The 26,247-nt window shown below is 41.5% G+C and overlaps 2 protein-coding genes across 2 annotated transcripts in view; one reads left to right on the forward strand and one right to left on the reverse strand.

The window, feature by feature from the left end:
- Adss2 (adenylosuccinate synthase 2) overlaps positions 1–15,060 on the reverse strand; it is a 34,192-nt gene extending 19,132 nt beyond the window's left edge. Inside the window, exons 1-4 of the mRNA XM_055608739.1 lie at positions 14,734–15,060; positions 3,634–3,736; positions 2,864–2,932; positions 652–702 (exon numbers count right to left, since the gene is read on the reverse strand). Coding sequence (XP_055464714.1) covers positions 652–702; positions 2,864–2,932; positions 3,634–3,736; positions 14,734–14,916 — 406 coding nt within the window. The 5' untranslated portion in view covers positions 14,917–15,060. The remainder of the gene's footprint in view (positions 1–651; positions 703–2,863; positions 2,933–3,633; positions 3,737–14,733) is intronic.
- A 4,592-nt stretch (positions 15,061–19,652) lies between these two features.
- The window catches only part of Catspere (catsper channel auxiliary subunit epsilon), an 83,754-nt gene continuing 77,159 nt past the window's right edge, over positions 19,653–26,247 (forward strand). Inside the window, exon 1 of the mRNA XM_055609923.1 lies at positions 19,653–19,717. Within this exon, the coding sequence (XP_055465898.1) occupies positions 19,653–19,717 (65 nt within the window). The remainder of the gene's footprint in view (positions 19,718–26,247) is intronic.

Consider the following 26,247-nt stretch of genomic DNA (forward strand, 5'->3'; position numbering starts at 1 on the left):
CTCAGCACATAAAAATATTTTAACAGCTTCAGTTCTGTACCAAAGCTCTCTCTTGGTCTATAGCCACCGCTCTTGAGAAGACTAGTCTGAAGGATTCATCACATCTTCAGTCATTCCAAAAGCTTGTCAAACAGCAAATGCCCTCTTACAGGAATGTTGACACATACAAATAAATGCTTTGTATTTTGATATGATTTATTCTTTAATGATTAAAGCTATCACAAAATACTAATGTTACTCATTCTCTTAGGTACCATTATCTTCAGAAATTGTTATATTTCAATCTAGTCCTTGTCAAAACAAAAAAATTGAGATCTTATGTATTTTAACTTCAACTACAATCCATAAACAAATAAGACATAATCCACTACTAAATGCTTTCACTTGATACATTTGATTTAAAGGCAGTTATAAATAAATACAAGGGGCTGGAGAGGTGGCTCAGTGGTTAAGAGCACTGGCTGGCTGGTCTTCCAAAGGACTCAGGTTCAAATCCCAGTACCCACATGGCAGCTCATAACTGTCTATAATTCCAGTTCAAGGGGATCTGACACCCTCACACAGATATAACATGAAGGTAGAACACCAATGTAAGTAAAATAAAATAATTATTAAATAAATAAATAAATAAATACAACATGGCCTCCATACCAATATGAGCTCTGTCTGATATGATAAGCCTCTTTTCCCAGCCATCCAGACCTAGGAAAAAAAGATACACTTTATCAAATTTGGTGTAACAATTTTTAAGACTTAATTTCTTTATGAACAGAACTTCTAAGACTATTTTTACTGAAGTGATCATGTTTATATCTTTTCTTCTGCACGGGAAGCATCGAGCTTATCAAGTCCGCCACTAGTCTGCTTAACATACAGCTTATTCATGCTCTTATCTCCAGATGCTTTGTTCTAAATGGTTTCTGTCTCAAGGCAGTTGCATTCAATAAAATACTCCTGAGAACCCCCAAAAGAAAACAGCAGGACATAGGTGTGGGGATCATGGGGGAAATTTTAGAGAAGGAAGTTGATTCTAGTAATGGCACCCTTACCAAAAGAGTCATGAAATCTGACTGGACAAAATAATGAAACTTACTATTTCTCCAAAGTATCGTAGATCACTACACTTAGCACCCTGAGCAGTAATGAGATAGAAGCATCTGCCCACGAAACCATGAGCTACCAAGAGCAGGGGCTGTGAACTGTGCCTGGGTCTCACCATCCAGTAAATTAGGGGAAATGGCTGGTGGAGGAACTGACACATTCAAAAGCAGCTTTTGTTATACTAGTACATTAGTACATTGTGTGTTCTTAGGGTAAAATGCTTTCAAAACTGACACTCGGACATTAAAATCAGGTGCAAGGGCTAAGAAAGTAGCCAACGATACTGCACTTGCCCATCATGTGCAAGCATCTAGCTTCAATCTCCACCACAAAAAAAAATTAGGTTTCAAACATTGTTTTAAAAACATTCAAAATCACTCGTTACCTTTGACAACAGCCACCATCTGATCCTGCATAGAATAAAGGCTGGCACCCGCAGTGGAACACTGCAGGTACTGTACCAGAGGTGACGGGCTCAGCACAAACCAGCACTAGAAGCTCCCCTGCAGTTGCTTTCGATGTGTAAACATATATTCCCAGTTGGCTGTAGTGGTTCTCAACCTTCCTAATGCTGTGACCCTTTAATACAATTCCTCAAGTTGCAGGTATCCGCAAACCACAAAATTATTTTTGTTGCTTCATAACTATAATTTTGCTGTTATGCATTGTAGTGTAAATATCTGTGTTTTCTTAAGTGACCCCTGTGAAAGTGTCATCGGACCCCCCAAAAAAGGGTTGTAACCCACAGGTGAGAACCCCTGGTATCGGGGACATTATAAAAAAAACATTACAAAGAAACTTAAAAAAAAAAAGTGGGTTCACCAAGTGAGGTGCAGATATCTCATTATCACTCAGTGTGATAAGCAGGCATGGCAAGATCAGTCAACGAGATGAGGAACAGTGCGAGAATTAGGATAGCAGGGATTAGGGATTGGACCATGGATTAAACATGGGGAGGGTTAGCAACAGAGGCAGTGGGGAGCCAGAGTTCCAGAACACTGTAATCTAGGAACACAATGAGAAGACTGTTTAGAACTCAACAACAACTCAACCAAGATAAAAAGAGCTTTTTAAATCCGAGCTCATCTTGAGGGAAACTGTATTAAGGATTTTCCTTAACTTTGTATTACTTGCCTTGTTAATTCCCTCCCGCCCTAATGAGCACCCACTGGTGGACAGTTAAAGCAGGACTCATGGATGTTTCTTTTCAGGTCAGTGCAAAGAATAGGAAAAGCATTCCTTTGCTGGGAGGAAAAAAAAAAATTCTTCTCCTCAAGGCTGCAGAAATACGGTCCAGAACGTTCTGGTGCTCCAAGAGCTGGTAGTAAGCACATTGTCACTCTAGCTACCTTAAGATCAAGTGTGTAAGTGATGAACACATCAGAGACTTGGTACCTTCACAAGGATTTATTTTGAGGAGGTTTTCCTTGTTTTAGAAGTAGTAACTATAGACATTTCACACCTTTAATCCCAGCACTCAAGAGATAGAGGCAGGTGGATCTCTGAGTTCAAGGCCAGCCTGGTCTACAAAGCAAGTCCAGGACAGCCAAGGCTACACAGAGAAACCCTGTCTAAAAAAACTGGGGAAAACAAACAAACAAACAAAAAACATAGTAACTATAATGAATGAAATTTAAACTAAAAATGTGTACTATAATAATCTGAAAATTCCAAGTACATGACAAATACTCAGTTTATCTGGCATGAGATCTTAATGAAACTGTATAAAATACACATCATAGTTAGACTGATTCATTCGTACCTTTCCCCTTTTGAACATTTTTCTCCGCTTCTTCGAACAATCCAGGAAGATGAATTACCACTCCATTTCCTAAAAGAAACAAATAATCCTCCACCTTAAACACCTGTAATCATAATATAGACATACATATAAATGTTAAAATGTAGACATCTATAATAACCATCAATTTTGAACAGAAGAACACGTTACATTCATTAACAGGACATTGCATTTTATTAAGGAATTACCATAGAAATTATTCACAGTTTATAATATGTATAAACGGTAAGATATAGAACTCTAAAATTACATTCAAAACATCTTAGAATTTCTTTGAAACAAATGAATCATGTTCTGAAAAAAGCTAAGGGTTCAGCTGGTCATGGTCTAGACGAATGTCTTTCAGAATCACACTCTGCAAGTGATCCCAAAATTAATTTAGTGTGTCATGAGCATTTTAAAAACAACAGAATTCAGATCATCAGATTGTGTAAGGGTTTGGAATGAATATTTCTATAATGAGTCAGAGTTCAAAGTCTTTGAAATACTGACGGACGGTCAGCGCTTCTGCATGGAATGAAGGCTACAATGCTCTCAAAGGTGCTTGCAAAGTACATAGCCTGGGAACCACTTCTGCAAAAGACCTGAGAAAGTGATAAGCAGGTCTGTCCTATAAGGTATTGTGGCCAAAATTAGTGAGGTCTCAAGGAACCATCATCTGGTCAGTGAAGTCAGTTTTGATAATGAAAAACCACCAGGTTGTCCATGAACAGTTCAGTTTAAACACTTACCGATGAAGGCAGTAACATTTGGGTTAATTATTCCACTAGGTAAAAGGTGAAAGTCATATTCCACAGAATCTACAACAACCGTGTGGCCAGCATTATTCCCTCCCTGAAAGAGAAAAATGGGGAAATTGAGCTTGATAATAAATATGGTATAAATAGCTTAACTTTCTAAAGTGAGTTAATTAACTCTTGCTGAAATGTCAATACAAGCCAAGGAAACCCAAATGTTTGCCATATATATTAATTTACTAAAAAATTATAATTGTTTGGTTCTTTTCTTTCCCCACTATAGTATACTTGAGTGATTACTCTGAAAGTATCAAGAAATTGGGGAATTCAAAGTCACATTCCTTTTTAAGAAAGAAAGGCTAGAAAAAGCACAACTAATTTGTTAGGCTGTGTTTGGCCCTATATAGGACATGTGTCGATCTAATTACTCATGATACTTTATACACATACACATGTGTGTATAATATATATATGTGTATATGTATATATGTGTATATGTATGTGTGTATATATATATATTACACACACACACACACACACACAGATAGACACACAATCTACAGTGAGAGGTAGTTATTGTGAATTGATAGAAATACTCAGCTCACTCCTTTGAGTGTGTCAAGCACTTCTGGATCTGGAATTTGTATTGAGATGGATTTAAACTAGGATGTGCCCCGAATCAGCTCCCAGTACTGGCTGTCCTCAGACTCTAGTTTAGAAATCAATCCTAAGCATTTAATTAGTGACAGATCCGTACAACCTTCTTTGTCTATAAGACACTGGATCGAGGACTCCTTAATGCTTAGAATTACGCCAAAAGCCAAGGACAAATTCCTACTCTAAAGTTTATGCCTGTATGGTCAATAAACAGTAACATGTCAAATATTGAGTTGCAAAAATTAGATATTAAGACTGAATATTAAGTGACCACATAATTTATCCAACTTTCAAATTAAGAAGACAAGGAAATACAAAGCAACTGATTTGATTGTACAACAAACTTTGAAGAATAAACAGCAAAGAGACTACAACAGATAACAGCACTACCATGTAACATTTTTAAATGCTTAACTGGAGACTACCTCCTGAGAACCTGATTGCAAGGCTACTTGGGTAGGGTGGTAGTGGCGCATTCCTTTAATGCCAGCACTTGGGAGGCAAAGGCAGTTGAATCTCTGTGAGTTCGAGGTTAGTCTGGTCTACAGAATGAGTTATAGGACAGCCAGGGCTATGTAGTGAAATCCTGACTCAAAAGAACAAAAGAGGAAAAAGAGAAAATATTATATATATTATAAAATATAAATATATATATATATAAATATATATATATAACTTTTTGCTGAACTGTTACCAATAAGTCCACAACAAGCCAAGAAATATGACCTAACCTAAACCTTCAAAAAGCAAATCTCAGCCACATTGTTTTCTAGTGTGCTTTCAGAACATCTAAAAGTGAACTTAATAACAAAAAATTACATATTTTTTTAACAGGAAACAACAACATATAACCAAGCAAGCGTGCATGCACACACACAAACACACACACACACAACAAAATTGTGAAGCCTTTCTCATATACTGCTTGACACCTAGTCACAAGTTTTTATAAGCTTCTCAGTCTCCAAGCAAGTTCCTTAGTAAGGGAGCAAGGGCTGTCCCTGACATGAACTCAGTGGTTGGCTCTCTGATCAGCTCCCCCTGGGGGTGCAGTCTTACCAGGCCACAGAGGAAGATGATGCAGCCAATCTTGATAAGACCTGATAGGCTAGGGTCAGACAGAAGGGAGGAGGACCTCCCCTATCAGCTGACTAGGGAAGGGACAGAGGGGGAGAAGAGGGAGGGTGGGTAGGACTGAGAGGAGAAGAGGGAGGGGGCCATAGCCTAGATACAAAGTAAATAAATTGTAATTAATTAAGAATTATAAAGAAATAAAAATACATAAAAACAAAAAAAATATATTTTGTTTTGTTGCTGTTTTGTGGTGTAAGGACTCAAACCCAGGGCCTCCACAGTAACTTACTGGACACACACAGACACATTTTATTCTTTTAAATTTCTTTATTATTGCATACTCACTGAACAAAAGCACTGGGTTTCAAGTAAACCATGTATTATTTTGACTATATTCATTCCCCTACCTTCTCCCCCAACTCAGTTCCTTTCTCCAAATTGTCAATTCTCATATTTCTCATATATTTCAAACAATTACTATATGTATGTATATGCAAATCGTGTCATTCTTCTTTATGGATGAATAAAATATCTATTGACAGGTAACTACATTTGTTTATTTAGTTATGTTAAATTCCATAACCTTGCAAATAAAAACATTCCATTCTTTTATAGCTGTACACCAATAATTAAACTGGTCCCACAATGAAAAGCATTTGAGTTGTTTCCAGTTTCCTGTCATTATAAACAATACCACCATACACTTCCTGGTATACATTATTTCACACTCACGACAATTTATCACCATTCTGGTAGAATCCCAAGACATACATTACATTTCCAAAAGAACATTATTTATCTTAAGTTAGTCCTTTTGAAATTAAGACAACTTTTATTTCTACTTTTATCTCTTTAGCCCACAGGACAATAAGCCTTTTGAAAAATCATGATTTTTATGCTTCAAAAAACATGTCTCAAATTTTCAAGAAAAATCTCTTTAAAAAGGAAGCACATTAAAATTTCTAAATCCCCAAGAAAATGCTAATTTGTCATTACTAAAATTGTCTAATTACTAAAATAATTCTAAATTATTTGATAAATATTTACTGCATGTTCAATGTATTGGTAACTTTGAGACAAGCAATCAGTTATTTATTCTAGGTTGCATATGCATTCTGAATCCCAAAAGCCCCAAAGCCTGAAGCTCTATGTGCTGGCATGATACATACCATTAGTGAAAAATTCCATACCACGAAGCTTCCATTTCATACACAAACTAAAAGCCAGAAATCTGAAACTCTCTGGGTCACAAACATTGTGAATGCAGGATACTCAATTTTAGAAATCCAGACATTAAGTGTAAAGTAAATTATATTCTCAATACCTCTTAAAACACTTAGATTAAAAGACAGGAGCCATCATAGGCAGGAGAATCCTTCCACTTATTTTTTAAGTGTCCTTCCAATAACTAAATGTCACTCATCTGCAGTCTCCTCTTCGGATGTTTTGTCGCCTAAGGAAATGCATTGGCTGAGTCCTGGAAACTTCTTAAGTTGTTTAAATTTGTTTTCATTGTGTACAGCAGACCCCTGGTTATCAAAGACCCGTTGCACTTCTGAACAAAGAGCCTTATTTTCAACTTCTATGTAATTTTGCAGAACTGTACGATGTGTGGGTGCAAGCCTTTTCACTTCAGGAGGACAAATGTTTACAAATGGAAAATCCCTCATCCGCTGGAGGCGCACTCCAGCAATCTCAACCAAAGGTCGACGCAGGAAGAGCAACAAGAATTTGAGTCATCCTCATCTACAGTGGTGAGTCTGAGGCCAGCCTGGGCTATATTACATAAGACTCTGTCTCAAAAGTATCCCCACTCAGTCAATGATTTGTTTAAAGAAACACATTATTATAATTATTACATAAAAATGTCCGTGTTGTGTGCCAAATGCCTGCTCTCTTAGCTAATATTTTACCGTGACAGGTAGTGATGATAACACCAGCCACAATCAAGAGAGGAAAACTGGCATATACATTTTTTAAAGGCAGATGGCTATGAATAATAATGTCAGGGAGATAAATTAGATTACTCCCTAAGTTCATCCAAGTTAATATGTAGTTTGGGCTGGAAAAGCTCAATTATAAAAGACTAAATTGCATTTTGCTGCAAAGCTTGCTCACTGAAATACTAACTTCCATTTTAAATAACCAGTTCGGTAAATTATTTAAATTTATCTGAATGTGGGAATATGGTAACAATATCAGGAATAATCTTGAATTTCCTTATTAAGTGCCATTTAAGAGGGTTGAGACACGAAAATCTTAAAACACAGTGAGGTGAGCTTACACGTAAGAGGCTTCTTAATGAGGTAATCTGTGAAATAAGTTCCAGTACAAGGTCACAGTCACAAAATACAGATGAAGATTCAGCTCTGAAGTGCCTATTTGGATGCTATCCTAAAGTATTTATAGATTGTATGTAAAGTGCAAAATTCACCTTGAGAGCTCAGGCAACTGTCCTTAAACACAGATAGTGATGATCCAAGGAGAGGCTACATACACCAGCAGACAGCAAAACAAAGAGGCCCTGAACGGGAGTACCACTGCCCATGCACGGCCTCACCCTCTCACTGGCAAACTGTCAGAGGCGACGGAGCCACTTCCAATACAACTCCAATGCTCCATGCCCAGACAAGCCTCAGATGGCCTCACTTTTAACCTAGATTTAATTTAAAATACACAAACTTGTCCATGGCTATACCAACCTGAACATAACCTAGCATGTCTGAAATAACTACACTCCCTCCAAAAAAGTAAGAAACAACAAGTCTGAGCCCCAAAATACTTTATTCTTGTATTGATGTGACTTGTTTTTGCTTTGCCTATGAAAAGGAAATTGTGGAGTAAACTCACGCTGCAGTCTTACTGACAGCCCTCTCCAGGTGAGCCTGTGTGTAGTGTGACTTGCTTTAATTATTTCAGTCCTCACTCTCCACCCAGGAACTGTTCCACTCTGCTGGCAGGATCCGGCAGTTCCCCATGACTCTCTGCCTCATGGTTGAGGATCAAGAGTGGGCTCTCAGCTAGTCTTTCACTCTGACATTAAGGACACTAACTCTCTAAAACCATACAAAAAATTAAACATTCTCTCTCTTTTTTTTTTTTTTTTTAAGTTGCTTTGGTCATGGGATAGTAATGGTGGTAAAAAAAAAATAATGAAAACAGAAATTGATCCCAGGAACTAGACTACTGTGACCTGACCATGTGGCTTTGTGAAAGAATGGAGAAGATATTTAGACTCTGGACTAGGAAAACAGAGGCAAGGTGTGAGCAGAGCTCAATGAGCTAACCCATTAAGGATGGGAAGGGTACTGGAACAGTACTGCTGAGAGCTATACAGACTGTGTGGAGGCCCAGCTCAAGATGTTCCAGAGGCAAACAATAACAGCAACTGGGCTAGACAGCATTCTTGTGAGATTTTGGCAAAGAACGTGGCTGCTTTTATCCCTGTCCTAAGAATTTGCCTGAGGCTAAATTGAAAAGTAAAGACTCTGAAACCATAAGCCAAATTAAATGCTTTCTCTTATAAGTTGCCTTAGTAGTCATGGTGTTTTGTCACAGTGATAAAGTAACTGCGGCCGCTGCAGAGGTGGCTCAAAAGTGAAGAGGACCTGGGCTTGATTCTTAGTACCCACATGGCAGCCCACAACCTATACAACTCCAGGTCTCAGGGGTCCAATGCCCTCTTCTGACCTTCGCAGGTACCAGACACACAGAGAGTACACACCATACATATGTATATTCAGGAAGTAAACAGAAAAATAATAAAATCATATCTTAGTCAAGCATTATGACAAAAACCTGCAATTCTAGCATTCAGGAGGCTGAGACAAAAGGATAGATAAATTAAAGGGAAGCCTGGGCCACAAATTGAAGCTCTGACTCAAAAAACAAGCAAGAATAAACTTTTTCAAAAATTGAGCTTCTTAGTAACTTGGGTATCACATCATAGAGCTATGGAATAACTAAACATTATAACATAAACAAACAAACAAAAACACCCAGAACAGAAACTGTTCTCAAAGCAAAAAAGCCAAGTTTCTAATGAATCCTTTTAAGCCTTTACAAAAATACATAGCTAAATTTCGCTGTTTATTTTCCTTAGAATTGAAATAACAAAATAATTTGGTTCCAAAAACTATTTGTTCCAAAAAAGGGATCTACATAGACTATTGAAAAAATATTTTATGAACAAGAACAATCCTGAATTTTCTGGATGTTTTCTTCTATCTCGTATTCCATATGAAGTTAACTCCAGGTTAGCTTTGCGAGTATGTTCAGCTCTCCCCTTCCCCCTTTACAAAATTGCAGTAACCATGTGTCTGGCCATAGTGCTAGATCCAGACAAGTACAGTAACTGAACCTGAGCCAATCAACCTCAGAAAGCTGGGATTTAAAGTACTAAAATCTATGAAACGCTCCTGAGATAGATCCCAGAAGCAGCTCTGGTCACCACCAGACAAAACCTCCCTTTGCTTGTTACAGTTTCTTTCCATTATCTGTAACAGAGAATGCATGTGATTCAGGAAGCAAGCCCATTACTAGATAGTTAAGTATACACCCTTGCTCTTGGAGTTCATATCTTGCTCTAGTGATAAAAACATAATAAGATTAAATGCTGAATTTCAATAACATTTCTACGGTGTCCAGGACAATAGCACTGCACTAGAGGATACAGGGATACAATAACAATCCTTAGTCATCTTGTAACTGTTCTCAGACTTTCCATGAATAGCCCTTTCTTCCTAATTGGATCTTTAAAAAGTCAGAAGACAAATGCTTTGGATATTTCTTCTTTCTGTGCTCTCCAAAACCAGAAGCCACCAAGGAAAACTTGACACTAGAAGTTCAGATCCAATACTGTTGGCATGTCTAGGTTTCTAATTCTGAAGCTGTAAAGGTCCTAGAGAAGTTTAAAAGGTGAGGGGTAGGGGAAGCTGAGAGGAAATGAAATCAGTCTGCAAAAATGACTCCATTCTTAGTTTAGTTTGCTATTAGGCCTTTCTATTTCTTCAAATTACTCCTCTCTTTTTAAGTCTTTAAGTGAGTTCCTGCTGTGACAGAGATGAAGGCAACCTCTTGGCGGTGTTATGAACACAAAACAATTGTATCTTCTTTTACAACAGCAAGAGGCCAAGTACCAAGGACTAACAATTTAATGCACAAGTCCCAGAGGCACTTCTTAGACCCCTTAGGGCTCTAAAATAGTCTGTTTTCTCTTTGTTTGAATACGTGAACATGACGATAATCAACAGAGCTCAAAATGAATGAAGGAGTGGGGTTCTTCTCATTATGGAATAGAGCAAAAAGTTGCAACACTTCCAGAAACCAAAAAGAATGCTATTTCTTGTCTAGTGTTCAAACTCAAGAACCTGGCAATTTGAGTCAATGCTTACTGCAAGTGATACTTTCTTGGTACCAAATATTCACTTTTCCAGATGAACTGTTTTACCAAATCTAATGCACCTGTCAACTCACAACAATAAGCACCATTTTAAGCACTGGTTTCAATTAGCTTGTAATCCCAAAGTTGACTGTTTTCAGTTACTACTAGTATATTGATTAAACTATTCAAAATAACCAGACATACTAGAGAGGGAAAAAAAAAAAAAACATGAAGGCATCTGCATTACTTTTTAGCAAAGATGCCCAAGTGTTTGAGCAATCTTTGGAAGATTAAAAACATCCACTTAGCCTTTCACCATTACGGTTGCTTTCAGTTTCAGACACACAAATGTGGAAAGAATGACAGTCTCGGGTTTTGTTTCATACCTTAAATTTCCATTATGAAATAACTCACAATTAAAGTAGGAAACAGCATTGCCTTTAAGGATGGCAGTTAAGAAGCTTTGGACCCTAAGTATCAAATTCCAGTATCTAGTTTTACCTGATCATAGGCAAATCATGTCTGCCATGGTAACCAGGCTCCCCACCCTTGCATTCCCTAAGAATACTAAATAAGGCTCATACAAACTACTACTGTCTACTCACCTCTTAGTTTCTATTTAATAAAATAAAAGAAACAAAACAGTATTTTACTGGGAGAAAGTGGGAACAGTAATAGGTTTCCTAACAAGGTATCTCTGTGCTGTCCTGTTCCCACACACTCCGGCCTTCCTCAGCCCTGCCCTGGCAACAAATCCATTTACACAGCAGTGGTTTCCTGGACTAGGAGTTTCTTGTAGACACAGGCTCAGCCTTTCTGGTTTTCCACTGCAGAGCTAAGTGTTGTCCTGCAGATACAAAATAGGTGTTTCCTGGATGAATCATCAGTCTGCTTCTGGTTCTCTACTTATTCTTCTTTCCATTTAAAAAAAAATGATTTAAAACTAAAAGCAGCAAAGCAGTAATGGTCATCCTTTGATTCAACTTCTACATACCTATAAATCTGAAGTACCTATACATTTATATATAACTGTTCATGATCCTGAATCGGAAGACAGGCTCATGTGCTCCAATAATGAAAATGCCATTAGTTTTGCACTTACTTTTCCCCAAAAGGTATCTATCTACCTACCTACTATGTATATAAGTATTCTACCTGCATGTAAACCATCTCACTATAGATGGTTGTGAGACACCATGTGGTTGCTAGGAACTGAACTCAGAACCTCTGGAAGAGCAGACAGTGCTCTTAACTGCTGAGCCATCTCTCAGTCCAGTATCATACTTATTAAAATGTATAATTACAGGAAACATCCCTCTGCCCCCTTTAAAACTACATTTAAAGCTATATTTTATGAGGGAATTATTTTGTGATTCTATTTGAAATGTGGATAAGATAGATAGATAGATAGATAGATAGATACATATAAAGAAAGAAAGAAAACAGACACTCTGGAGAAATGGTAGTGTATAAACTATAACACGGAATATATTTTATTAATATAAACTGTATGAATGTATAATTAATTAGCATATAGTAATTGTACAAAATGGTAGATTTCATTATGACACTTTCATACAGGAATATCATGCACTCTGATCACATTCATTACCCTCTCTGCCCCAATCCCCTTTCTCTTCCCAGACAGTTCTACTTTCATGTCCTTTTTAATCTTCCCTTTGGATGAAAAAATATTAGCATAGTGTTCTCCAACTCCATTTCCCTATAAAGGGACATAATTTTGTTCTTTATAGCTAAAACTCCACTTATCAAATAAACTCAAATCATTCCAAGCTCAAAATTCCTTTCCTACCATTGGCTTTCTCCACTCTATACACTGTCTTCAGTGTTATAACCTAGGAGAACATCATTAAATAGATGCTGGGTTACTAATGAGGGTCAAATCATTACAACGATGAATCACCACAGAAGAGAAATGCTACAGAGTCAAGGGTGACACAGGGCACTTGGGAGGTAGAAGCAGATGGGCCTTAGGCCACCCTGGTCTACTGAGTGAGTTACAGGAGAATCAGGACTACACAGAAAACCCCTGTCTTGAAAAAACTAAACTAAACAAAAGAGAGAGAGAGAGAGGGAAATGCTTAAGTCTATTCTTTACTTTCTTGCAGCTAATGAGTCTAGTAAGAATCCTAATAATGGGCTCTTTAAAATGTAAGCATTATTTAAGCAGTAAGTAAAAAGTTTATTAAGTGTGGGAAGTCTGGTCACTTATTTTCCCGCTAGCCTCGGCTAACACTTGGAAGCCTGGCTTCTCCCCAATCATTTCTCTGGAAATTCCAAGGCAGCAGATTGGACTGATACATGACCTCCCTTAAGAACACTTTCTTGGTAACATAGTAACACCTTTAGTCTACAAACTGAGTCAGGAACTTTTTTTTTTTTTTTTTTTTTTTACTATTTATTCACTTTGTATCCCAATTGTATCCCCCTCCCTCATCTCCTCTGGGTCTCGCCCTCCTCCTGATTCTATAACTTTTAAAGGGTATATCATATTGAGAACTAGTTAGATAAATGCCATAATGGCTACAACCTTAGAACCTACAATGTAGCTAGAACTGTGGGCATTTCCAAGTGAAAAGACAACAAGCAGGCCTCAAGCCCATCCTTATTTTCAGCAAGAGTTTGCGTGCTTTTCTAGCCCAGCATACCAGATCTGATTTTAAGACTGAAAAGGTACAGGCTGGACGTTACAGCACTTCCTGCTGCATTGTGAGTCAGGGTTCCTTGCCAACACCTGTGAGAGCACCATTAAATATGCATGTTGCCAGACAAGGTCCAGAAACATAAACAAAAAAGAAGAATTGGTGGTAAGGCGGGAGTGGTGCAATAGCTAGCTCAGCTGAGAAACAGACAGGGCAGGTTTCCGCACTAAAAAAGGAAGCTAGCCCAAGTCAAAGCATCCACCTTTCTACAGACCGGAACAGACAGGGCAGGTTTCCGCACTAAAAAAGGAAGCTAGCCCAAGTCAAAGCATCCACCTTTCTACAGACCGGTTTCTGCATGGGATTCAATTTTAGGTAGAAAGCTTCTTCAAGTCCCAGACTAACCTACACCACCTACTGCGAGGCATCAACACACAAAACCATGTACCTTCAGGAAAAAGAACTATTCTTACAACCTAAACGTGCCGCCGTTAACTTCAAACACTGCACCTTGTTTTGAATGTGGGTATTGCTCATCTATTTTAAATTCTGAAAGTGAGAGACAGTTTTCTGAGAGCTTTTACAAAGGCCTAGCCTCTAGGCTGCTTCAAAGCAAACGACTAAAAGAAAAAAAAAAAAAAAAGCCAACACTAAAAACCACGTGTCTCCGGGTAGGAAACACTCGATTTCCTGAAAGTCAACTTTTTATGTTACCGAAACCAATATTTCTAAATATCCGATTAGAAATCTCTGTATCTACTTGCCTCACGCTCACTTTTCAACTTAGTGGGGATCCCTTCTTTAAGAACCGATGAGTAAAAACAGCTCTCCCCCTAAATATTAATTTACGGAATCCGGGGTAAAACAAACAAACAACAGAGGACCCTAAACAGTCCCAAAGCCCCGCAGCGGCTTCTGATGTCAACAAAGTGGACCGAGGGAGGCGAGGTCCTGCACGCCCCAGGCCTGCAGGTGGGGCAGTGGTTGAGTCTGGATTTCGGAAAAAAGGACCCTCCCTTGGCCTTGGCCGCCCCGGCGGGTGGGCCTCGCTGGGTCCTCACCGGGTCGCAGCCGGGGCCCCGAGCAGGCCTCGGGAGGCAGCTCCCTCAACTCCGCTCGCAGCGCACCGCCAGCCGGGTCCCCGGACCCCGAAATGCAGCTCAAGCGTCGCGCATCTTCCAGGTTGCTCCGGAACCACCCGAGCATCACCCGAGACTCCGGGGCAGGGGTTCCCCGCGGCTCGCAGCCCGAGGGGCGCGGCTCAAGGTGACACCTCACCGCGCGGGGCGTCCCCGGCCAGGGCCCGGCTTCCCTCACCTGGCAGCGGCACACGATGTCGGCGTCCTGCGCGAGCAGATCCACCACCTTCCCTTTGCCCTCGTCGCCCCACTGCGCGCCCAGCACCACCGTCACCCGGTTCCCTCCGGGCCGCGCCCTGGGGCGGCCGCAGTCGCCGTTGGGCAGGGAGGCGGTCGCCGGGTTGCTCTCGGAGATCGACATGGCTCCCGTCAGGCCAGAGGAGCCTTGAGGAGACGCGGCGGGAGAACAGAGCGTGAACCTAACTGCTGCGCGGCCGCCAGCCACATGCGGAGGAAGGAGGCAGAGGCCGGCCCCGCCCCCGCCCTGCGGGCCACCACCCTCTCGCCAGGCCCCGCCCCGCGCTCCGCCACCCGCTCAGGGCGGGACCACTTCGCGCAGGCCGGAGCCGCAGCACCGCCCGCAGGCGCCACGGCCTCAACGGCCGCCACCCCAGGGCCGAGGCCACACCCCTTCCCCCCGGCCTGGCGCGCTGCTCAGCGCAGAACCGCGCGAGAGCGGGAGGGGGCGTGGCCTAGGGAGAGCTCCGCCCTCAGTGCCCCGCCCATCAGCCTCTTTTGGTGCTTTCAAACTCAAGAGGCGCGGAAGGGCGTGAGAGCCGTGAGGGGCGTGGGGGGTGTGGGACTACAACTCCCAGCATGCAGTGCTCTGCAAGGCGGCCAAGGAGCAGCGCCATGGTGTCGTGGTCGGCTGGTTTTCGGTGTCTGAAAGCCAATTTTGTTTTCTGTGCCTAAAGACTTGGTTTTGTTAAGGAATGAAATGTCCTTACAAAACCCAAACTGGAATTTATATATGAAAGCTGGGATGGAGCCAAATACATTTGGAAGCGGAAAAGAGCTTCAAGTGCAAACTCAAAAACAGTAGAAGTGGAGGACGTTAAGACATCTAGAGATGTAGATATCATTTTTGCAGTACCTGAGACGCAGAGATGAGTCAGTTGCCTACGTCATGCGCCTGGGTTATTTGATCCCCACAATCTTACTATATTTTATAATATACATTGTTTCTATAAAAGAATTTCTCTTCTACCCCTTTCGTTTTTTCTTTCTTAATGCATTAGAGATCATCAGAACCTTGAAATTTGAGGCAAATACTCTACCACTGAGTTCTTCCGCCTAGACCTTCAGACTAATAGAGTTCAACTTTTCTCATGAGAGTTGAAATGGTACCTCAGGCCGTCTCTGCAGACTGAGTAAGCCTATGTGCTTTCTGTATGTTCTGTTCTCAGTAGTTCCAGAGAATGCCTTGAGAGACCAAAGAATTAAAAATTGTTTTTGGGGGGGTATTGATTTAAAGCACAAGCTTTAACAAAGGCCAGACACATGGAGACACGCCCAGCCACCTGTGAGGAAGAAACAACCTCACTGCATTCTTTTCCTGCCCACTAGGGATATAGTTGCTAGGAAACTGACCCAGATAGCCCCTCTACCCCTAGGATGGCCAAACAAGGGAAGCCAGACCATTAACAGTTTGGGGACCTTCCTATAGCCAATCAGTTCAAAATGCAACATCCCCTTTTGTGTTTCATCTAATAAATGCTTGCCAGGCAGGAATTTTCCTGCTTTGGCACTTTGGGAGGGACCGGAATCTTTAAATCACCCACCTAACCTGAGCACAAGGCTCTCTGCTCTCAACTGCCATGGTGATGACCCAAGCTTGTAATAAAAAGATCCTCATGTGTTTTGCAACAGACTTGAGTCCTGGGGTCTTTTGGGGGCTCGTGAATCTTGCACAGCAACTTATTGTCTATATAATGTGGGCTTATCTCTTATTTATATATATTAGGGGGGGCCATGCATGGTGCATGAGTGTGTGTGTGTGTGTGTGTGTGTGTGTGTGTGTGTGAGAGAGAGAGAGAGAGAGAGAGAGAGAGAGAGAGAGAGAGAGAGTGTGTGTGTGCACATGCTCATGAAGGCCAGCAGAGGGCTTCCGATCCCTGGGGAGCCATTTGGTAATACAGCTGTTCTTACCCTGTGGGTCCCCTTTGGGGGTCAATCAGCCCTTTCACAGGGGTCGCATATCAGATATCCTGCCTGTCAGATATCTACATTACTATTCATAACAGCACAAAATTACAGTGATGAAGTAACAATGAAATAATTTTGTGGTTGGAGGTCACAACAACATGAGGAACTGTATTAAAAGGTCACAGCACTAGGAAGGTTGAGACCCACTGAGATAAAAGGCGCTGAGAAGGGAATCCAGATCCTCTGGAAGAGCAGCAAGTGCTCTTAACTGCCGTGAGCCACTTCTCCAACCGGATCTAATGTTTTCACTGCAACCCAGATTAACAACATTAAATGTTGATAAAAATTGGAAAAACACTAATAAATGACTGGGGGTGTAGCTCACTGGAATAGAGTGGTGGTTGCTTCCTGGCACATGCAGAACCCAGGATTTGATACCCACCACCACACGCAAATACACACGGATAGAATCATATTCTGTGTACTGTCTCCCAGTGTGGATACTCTGGCTTGGTCTCTGAGGGTTCATAAAGCCCTGGTTAGCATTTGCTGTTTCTCCTAGTCACATGCTAGCAAGGCAGTCTCTGCTTAGAGTCTAAGCTGAGCAGTGTTTTGGGGGTCTGACCATAGTGAGGGGTGCTTACTGTTTCTGTCCGCTGTGTTATCCTTACACAACGCAGCCCTACTACATACTAAGACTGCTGGGCACAGGTGACATGATGAGACAAGATCATTAGTGCAGACATGAGGAATGGGTTCCCATTTATGTTCTCCAGGCTCTGATTTCTGCCCCTTCGTGGCTATTTCAGCCATGGCCATACCATTTGAAAAATTTCTTCATTTTTGGTTAAATGGTGTCAATTTCCTGGAAACCGCAGTAGTTATCATCAGAGAGATAAGGTCATTAGTCTTCCTAGATTCTTGCCACACACCCCTAGAGCTAGACTGGCCATACAGAATATTTCTTAATCACCTAACATTTTTGACTGCTTACTTGGTAGTCCTAGCAAAGGCCAACCTGAGAGCCAAGAAAGGAAACCTCTCAACACTCCCCTGCCACCCTTCCCACTTGCATTCTGCCCTGTAACAACCCCAGCTTGTAAACCGATGACAGACGCTAACCCTTACAGGAACCCCTCTGCAGGTCTTCCAAGTCTGAAGTTGCTCATGGCCTTCCGTGCCTGTTTTCCCTTCTCACTCACCTTTTAGCTGTCACTCAGGAATTTCAACTTTAACCAGAGCTACCGGCATTTCTGTTTCTGAGCTCTACAAATGAGATGGCTGAATGGCCAATGAACTGTGCCTTAGGTCCTATTTGTGGCAGAGCCAGGAATCCTTTGATCAATGTTTTGTCTCTGCTAGCACAGTGTACCATTGATGAACCAGCCCGCCTTCACCGTAGGCTTAAAAGCCATCGTAAAGACAAACTAGGCTCACTCCTGTTTATGATTAAACCTCTGTGTCTCAAAGATTGGGCTAGACCCCACCTATGTAACCTTGACTACAGAACTAATGGTTCTGTACAGCCTGATCCAGGAAATGGCAACCATGTCTTTATTTCAGAAAGTATAATAACCATCTTGCAAACCTGCCTTTGCTTCAAAAGGTTATTTTAACCACCTATGACTACCTTGTTATGACTACCTGTTGTTATGACTACTTTGTTATGCCCAACTCACAACCTTGTCTCTGTTTCAGGAGGTCATTATGATTCACTTATGGTGCTTATGTTCCTCTCCTGTAATCCTGTTTATTTTACCTGCATGCCCCCCAAACCCCCTACCCCTAAGCTCTATATAAACCTTATCTTCCTCATGTCTAATACTGACCTCTCGACCCCCAACTTAGAGGAATACAGCCCGTATACATGAATAAAAAAGCTTGCTTTAATTAACTTGGCCATGACGATTTGATTTGGTGGTCTTTCTCCTCCCATCTTTGGGATTAGCAACTTTCAAAACAGTCTCTTCAGAGATAGAGTCCAGTGCGTGCGCGCGCACACACACACACACACACACACACACACACACACACAAATTACACCAGCCCACACTTTTGCTAAACTTTAGTTGTGAATTAAACTGAGAGATGTAGACAGGCACGTGTGTTGCTAGCAACAGAGTTGTGCTTTCTGCTTACTGTGACAATTGAATGAAGATTCATTTGCTGCCCTCAACAAGTATGTTATAATGCTATCTGATAATTGAATTTGCTTCAATTTTCCTACAAGATTACAACCCCTCTGAAAGCAAGAATGCTGTCATGTGTATTCAGTTTTTAACCCATGACTATTCATTTCTGTTCCTCTTCCCCCCTCCCCCTTAAAACAAGAGAAATGATTTTTGTTCTAGTTTTTTAAAGTAGATATTTTATTAATTACCCAAGACTTTCATGCACTGCCTGGTTAGCTTTTTGTCAAGTGGACACAAACTACAGTCACTGGGGGAGCGGGACTCTCAATTGAGGAAGAGCCTCCATCAATCAGACTGATCTGTGTGCAAGTCTATGAAGCATTTCCTTGATTGATGATTGACGTGAGAGGGCCAGCTCAGTGTGGGCAATGCCATGCGTGGGCCGGTAGTTCCGAGCTATATACAAAGGAAGCTGAGCAAGCTCCAGGAGCAAACCAGTAAGTTGCATTCCCCCAGGGTTTCTGCTTCAGCTCCCAATTGGAAGGGCTTCCTCGGCTACCCAGAGTTTGAGGCCAGTCTAGAAACAAAACAACAACAACAACAAAAGACTTATACTTTCTCTTTTATTGATCCACCTTGGATTTTTCAAGATGAAGTTTTTGTACTGAAAATCGTATTTATGAGTTCACTCAAGTGGCTAACTTTTCGGGTACCCTAGGAGACTCCCCCACGCGCATGCGCACTTACGCGCGCCCGGCCCGGGAGCGTGCGAGCCCGGGGGAAGCTGCAGAGGCGGTTGCTCAGACCTGGAGTTGGCGCCATGTCTACCCGGGAGGTGGCGGTGCTGCTGTGGTGGCTGAGCGGCTGCGTCTCGGCAGTGTGGAGGTAGAAAGATGCATCCCGGCCCCCCGGCCTTGAAGACCCCGCTTCTGGTCCCCAGCCCCTCAGCAGATAGCCTGAGCTCCACCTGGGAGTCTTAGAGATGAGCTGCTGTCAGCCCTCAGCAACGCCGGGTCCTGCAGAAGTACCCTCACAGATAGATAGATAGATGGATGGATGGACGGACATAAGACTATTTCTATGAAAGTGTGTGATGTATTTTGAGCATACTCCCTCATACACTTTTTTTTTCTGCTGTGTGTTGAAAGCGCAGCTCTCCCCAAAGTAGAACCAGAGGTGGCCAGAGCATTTTACTTCTGACTTATATTACAGAGTTGAAGCAAAGTGTTTTCCCCCTAAAATATTGTATAAAGGTAAAGAAATTAATTTCCATATAAAGTATTGATTTAGATAGTGAAGATGTTGGGAAGTCCGGAGAGACCCTTAATGAGGGTTTGATTGTTTTGTTGTTCAGTATTCAGTAATCACTACCATAAAAGGGATATCAAAATATTTTTGGATATCAAATGCATCTTAAACCAGAAATTCTTCAAATATGCTATATAAAGATAAGTATTTCCTCCCCCCCCCAAATTAACATTTAACACGACCAACAAGAAATGAAACAATTGAGGTGCCAGGTGGTGGCGGCACACGACTTACCGGGCAAGAGGATCTCTGAGTTCAAGACCAGCCTGGTCTACAGGGCGAGTCCAGGACAGTCAGGGCTACACAGAGAAACCCTGTATCGGAAAAGGAAGGAAGGAAGGAAGGAAGGAAGGAAGGAAGGAAGGAAGGAAGGAAGGAAGGAAGGAAGGAAGGAAGGAGAAAGAAAGAAAAAGAAAGGAAGAGTAATAAGATAATTGTAAAGTTTTCCTTACAATAAGGGAGGTGTTCTCTTTCCCTAAGGGCTATGTCATGTGACCTGTGGGTGTGGCTGTATGACACCCAGAGCGGTACAGTTAGTTAGTCATCCCTGGTCTAACCTCTATTCACGGTGGTGGTGGGGAAACGTATTTTCTCTCAGGGCTACCACAGAATGTCTGAATTGTATCTTAATAATATTCTCCTTCCTTCCTCCTCCCCCTTTCCCCACCACTCCCTCTCCCCATCCCTCATTCTCTCTCCTCTCTTCCTTTTTTCTCTCCCCTTTCCATCCCCCTCTTCTCTTTTTCTCTCCTTCTCTCTTTCTACCCTTACCCTTCCTCTCTCTCTCTCTCTCTCTCTCTCTCTCTCTGTGTGTGTGTGTGTGTGTGTGTGTGCAGGAGGTGAAGCAGAGTGATTTGGGAAAGAGTGCTGGGTAAAATAGGAACGCTATATAAATGTGAGGAAATATGATTTTCATACAAAGTACTGATTTGGAGAATGGAAACTTCGTGCTGCTGTACCTTAGGCACTGCCCACCTTTATTTAATTTGATTAACTACTTATTTAGAGACAGGGTCTCACTGTGTAGTCCTAGATGGCGTGGAAATCACTGTGTAAACCAGGCTGGTCTCAAACTCACTGAGCTCCATCTGTCCCTGCCTCCAAAGGCCCAGGATTAAAAACAAGTGCCACCATGCGCAGCCATTGTCTACTTTTACTTTGAGACAGGTTTTCTCACTGGCCTGGGACTCACCCAGTTGGTTAGGCTGGCTATCCAGTGACCTCTAATGTGTAACCGCTAGTGTGTTTATATGTGCCAGCATGTGCCAGCATGCCTGGATTTTGATTGCTGAAATTAAACTCAGATACTCTGGCTTACAAGGTGAGTACTTTACTAGCCGAGCTATTTACCCAGCCCTGGCATTCTTTTTTGTTCTGGTTTGGTTTGGTTTTTGAGACAGGGCTTCTCTGTGTAGCCTTGGCTGTCCTGGACTCACTTTGTAGACCAGGCTGGCCTTGAACTCACAGAGATCCACCTGCCTCTGCCTCTGCCTCCCTGAGTGCTGGGATTACAGGCGTGTTCCATGGAGCCCAGCTCCTAATATTCTTTTAAAGGATAAAACTTTTGGTCTAGCGGTATAGCTTAATGCTAAACATGCATGAGGCCCTAGGTTCAAAAGGCATTGGAAAAAAAAGATAAATTATTAATTTTCCAAAATGAATTTTAAACTGTTTTATTGCTAGCTATTTTGGCAGGTGTGTTATATGAAAAAAATTCTTCCTGCCCAAATTCTTTCTTCCACTAACACTTTATTTTTATTATTTTTGTTAAATAAAATTCATAGAAAGCTTTTGTTTTGGAGTAGCCTCCAGCACTGGGCCAAACAGAATGACAAACCCTAGCAGTTACTGAGCTAAAGAATTGGGGAAGAGGGGAAGAATGAGAGAAAGAGAGGGAGAAGCAATCAAATTCCAATTTCAGTCAGTACCATAAGGGCCTTCCCTCTGCTTTTGACCTTAGAAAAAGTACCCGGAAGAAACGTGGTGTTGACTGGTCTGCCGTATTCCATCTGTATCCCTTTTCCTGATTCAGAGCTTTCAAATAACCAATCCACATTTTATTCTCAGTCCTCCCCTCCCGCACGCCTGTGACGGCAACCCGCGCTACTCAGCTCATCAGAACATCTGTGCTAATTTATGGAATGAGCGTTGCCTAATTCTGGCCTTGCGAATAAAACTGATCAAGATGTCCCAGTTGCTATAATTTTGTCTTTTGATGAGTTCTTAATACCAGTGGAGATGGGTATTCCCTAAGTAATACTAGGGATTCAGGGTTGTTGTTGTCGTTTCCTTCATGTAATCTAGATTTCTTTTGAAAACTTTTTTGAGTTTTATATATTTTTACATGGGTGTTCTGCTTGAACGTATGTCTATGTACCATATGTGCTCAGTAACCCAAAAGTGTGTGCTGGATATCCTTTGAACTGGAGTTACAGACACGTGTGAGCCACCACGTGGGTGCTGAGAACCGCATCCCTTTCCTCTAGAAGAGCAGTCAGAAGAGCCCTTGACCCCTGAGCCATCTCTCCAGTCCCTAGACACATTTTTAAACCAGCACTACTTAGTAAATAGTTCCTATTTTTCTCAGTTAGTTGGCTGTAGAATGTCTGTCTCATACAGATCTTCTGTGTGGACTCGGGTCTGTTTCTGGGCTTAATGTCCTGTTCTGCTCCACTGGCAAGTGTGCCCGGTGCCACACCAGTCCTATATCCTCGCGCTGTGACGTCATACGCCAAGAGTGCTCCAGGAAGGTCCTCCGTTCTATGCCAGAAGTCTTAGTCACCCTAGGACCTGTACACACTCACACAAATTTGAAAATAGGTTATTAAGTATTACATATACATTCTTTTGGGATTTTTTTTTTTATTGGAATTGCAGTGATTCAAAATGACGTCTTTTAGGAATGTTAAAATTTCCTATTAAACGAGCACCCTGTATCCATTTATATTCTCTGCAGAAATGGATTCTGTGTTTTCTCCTGTCCTCTGTATTCATTACTCTTCTTGCTGCTGGGACATAAAGCCTGACAAGAGCAACTTAAAGGAATAAGAGTTTATTTTCTCACAGTATGAGGGTTCAGTCCGTCATGGGAGGAAGTGAAGTGGAAATTTTTGGTTTCTTTGAAGACTGAGTTTTGTCAGGTGATGTTTTGCTGGCATGTGATGCTTTGCCCAGGTTGGTTTGTGAGAGGGCACACGATGTTTTGCTGTGATCCCTCATGTACAAGGGGCATGACTTTGGCCAGCTGCAAACATCCATGGGTGGACTTTGAGGAGCGGACGTATGGAGAGGCCAACTGCAGAGTGAGACATCACTCTTTGGATCCACATTGCTGCGCTGATCTTCATGCTTCGACACTTATATTTGAAGTAGGGCTTACTACCTGAATTAACCTAGTCTAGAACCACACACACAGAAGTTTGTCTTCTAGGTGAGTCTAGATTTGGTCAAGTTGAGGATTTGAAACACCACAAACACCTCTATTTTACATTCAGGATTGAACCCAGGACCACATGCTAAGCATATTCTCTGCAGCTGAGCTCTGCTCCCAGCCTTCTTCTCAATCCTATGATTTTATCTTTTTTTTTTTAATTGAATGTTCTAGTTGCTCTAAGTAGCATTTGTCTTTCCTGTTTTCCCCTTGAGCAGCTGTCTGCACTGAGGATAAGATAGATGTGCTATCACTAGGTAGACGGCCTCTTGCATTTGTTGGTATAATGTTCTTGTGGAATGTATACAATTTACTCTTGTTGATTCAAATGCTGATTTCTCTACCCCACTATCTGGTCTCAATCCGGACATTGCATTGTGATGTTTATTCTAAGCATCACCTGTCTCAAGTTTGTGTAAACATGTCACCATTTCTTCTCTGTATTGTCAATAAAACAACCAGCCAATGCTGAGCAATGGAGAGAATAGGGTGGGACATATGGGACATACTGGTCTGGAAGGGAGGAGAAAGAAGCGAGTGGGAGGGTTGGAGAGGAGAGATCAGCAAGAGAGGACTTGGAACCATGAATATGACTAAAAGCAAGTATAATGTGAGAAATCTGAATGGGAGGAAACTATGTGGGCTTGGAGATTTAGGATGGAGTAACTATTGCCCAGCATTGAGCTCTAGGTTAATTAAATCCTAGTCTCTGTGTGATGGTTTGGGTATACAGCTGGTTTAGGAATAACTGCTGTTTAACTAAAAGATAAATCAATAATAAATATTAATAATCAACAACATGCATTAAAGACACTTAAATTATAAACTCACATGAAAGTTTGTCATTTTCTCCCATGTCTTGAAGCAGTTATATGAGTTTATCCTGTAGACTTAGATTTTTTTCAACAAACCTACTTTCTTTAGGGTTTTTAAACGCTTCTACCTCCCTTCCACCCATTGACCAGATGTAGGGGGAAAAGAAGGTTATTAGGAAAAGGGGGTTGTTGAGCTTTTTAGAAGTAGTTCCTAGGGGCGAGTCCACTCTTCATTGTCCAGATACCAGCAGTCTAGTCCAAATGCTAACACCAAACAGCAACACAAATCAGCAGGACTCAGCAGAAACAGTAAGACTTCACTGAATCAGAATGAGTCAGTGAAAGCCACAAAACTCATGGAACGTTTCTCTTTGCAAAGTCAAATGTCAAAGAACAAAGACCAGTGATGTCAATCCAAATATTCATTCTCTCACTGTTGGTGGGCTTCTATATGTCTTCCTGCCTCAGAGTCCACCCCCGGAATTTTTTTAGCTGCCCCTCACATGAGACAGCTCGCAGCAAAACATCACATGCCCTCTCACAAGACGGCTTCTAGGAAAAGACCACATGATACATCTGTGTCCTCAGAGAAAGCAGAAAATTCCACTTCATTACTCTCTTTAATATTTGTGGTGTGTTTCCTCTTTAGGCATCCCTAAATAAATGAAGTTACTTACTTGGCATAAATCCAGCTTGTCATGGTTTTTCCGTATCCCTGCCTCGTTGAATTCAATCTGCAAATGTTTACTTTAGAATATTTGTATCTATATAGTTGGTCTTTGGGTTTTGTTCTGTTTGGCTTGGTTTTTAAAAGAGACATTTATTTTTATTATTATGTTTTTGTTGCATATTTGTAGGGACATGTGTGTATGTGAGCATAGGGCCCACAAAGGTTAGAGGTGTCAGATCCCCTGGAGCTGGAATTAGAGGCAGGTTTTGTTTTGTTTCGTGTTTGTTTAGTTGGTTGTTGTTTTTTTTTTTTCCAGACAGTTTCTCCTTGTAGCCCTGGCTGTCCTGGAACTCACTCTATAGACCAGGCTGGCCTGGAACTCACAGAGATCTGCCTGCCTCTGCTTCCTGAGTGCTGGAATTAAAGGGATGTGCCACCATCACCTAGGCAGTTTTTACATGCCCCCTACGAGTACTGGGAAATGAACTCGTTCTCTGCAAAAGCAATATATTCCTTTAGCCACTGAGCCATCTCTCCCACCTCCTCTTACTTTTCTTTCTTACCTCCTCCTTTTCCTCTTCCTCCTCCTCCTTCTTCTTTCTTTTGACAAGGTCTCACTATGTAGCCCTGGCTGTTCTAGAACTTGCTATGTGTACCAGGATATGGCCTCACACTCACAGAAATATGCCTGTGTCTGTCTCTCAAGGGCTGGGATGAAAGACAAGCACCAACATGCTCAGTGTACTTTGCCTTTGTTTTTAGTGCAACACTAAACTTATGATTTTCCAGTTCTTTGAAAGTGTTTGCCTAAGATTGGGATAATTTGAAAGCTTTAATAACACTTTCATACCTCTCACCCCAGTGTTTCAGATGAGATTTTGAACAACTACTTTATATCTTCTGGTAGTATTTAGGCTTTTTGTTTCTTCTTGAGTCAGTTTTGGTAAGATGTAGTTTTTGAAATCTATTATATAATTGAGAATATGTATGTACATATATATATATATATATATATATATATACACACACATATATACACATTTGTACACACACACACACACACACACACACACATATATGATCTTACTCTATAGTGCATGCTGGCCTCAAACTTATGATGTAGTTCAGGCTGGCCTCCATCATGATGGTCTTCCTGCCTAACCCCCTAAATGCTGAGATTATAGACACATGC

Source organism: Psammomys obesus, unplaced genomic scaffold (genome assembly GCF_907164565.1).
Source record: "Psammomys obesus unplaced genomic scaffold, mPsaObe1.curated_primary_1811, whole genome shotgun sequence".
NCBI lineage: Eukaryota > Metazoa > Chordata > Mammalia > Rodentia > Muridae > Psammomys > Psammomys obesus.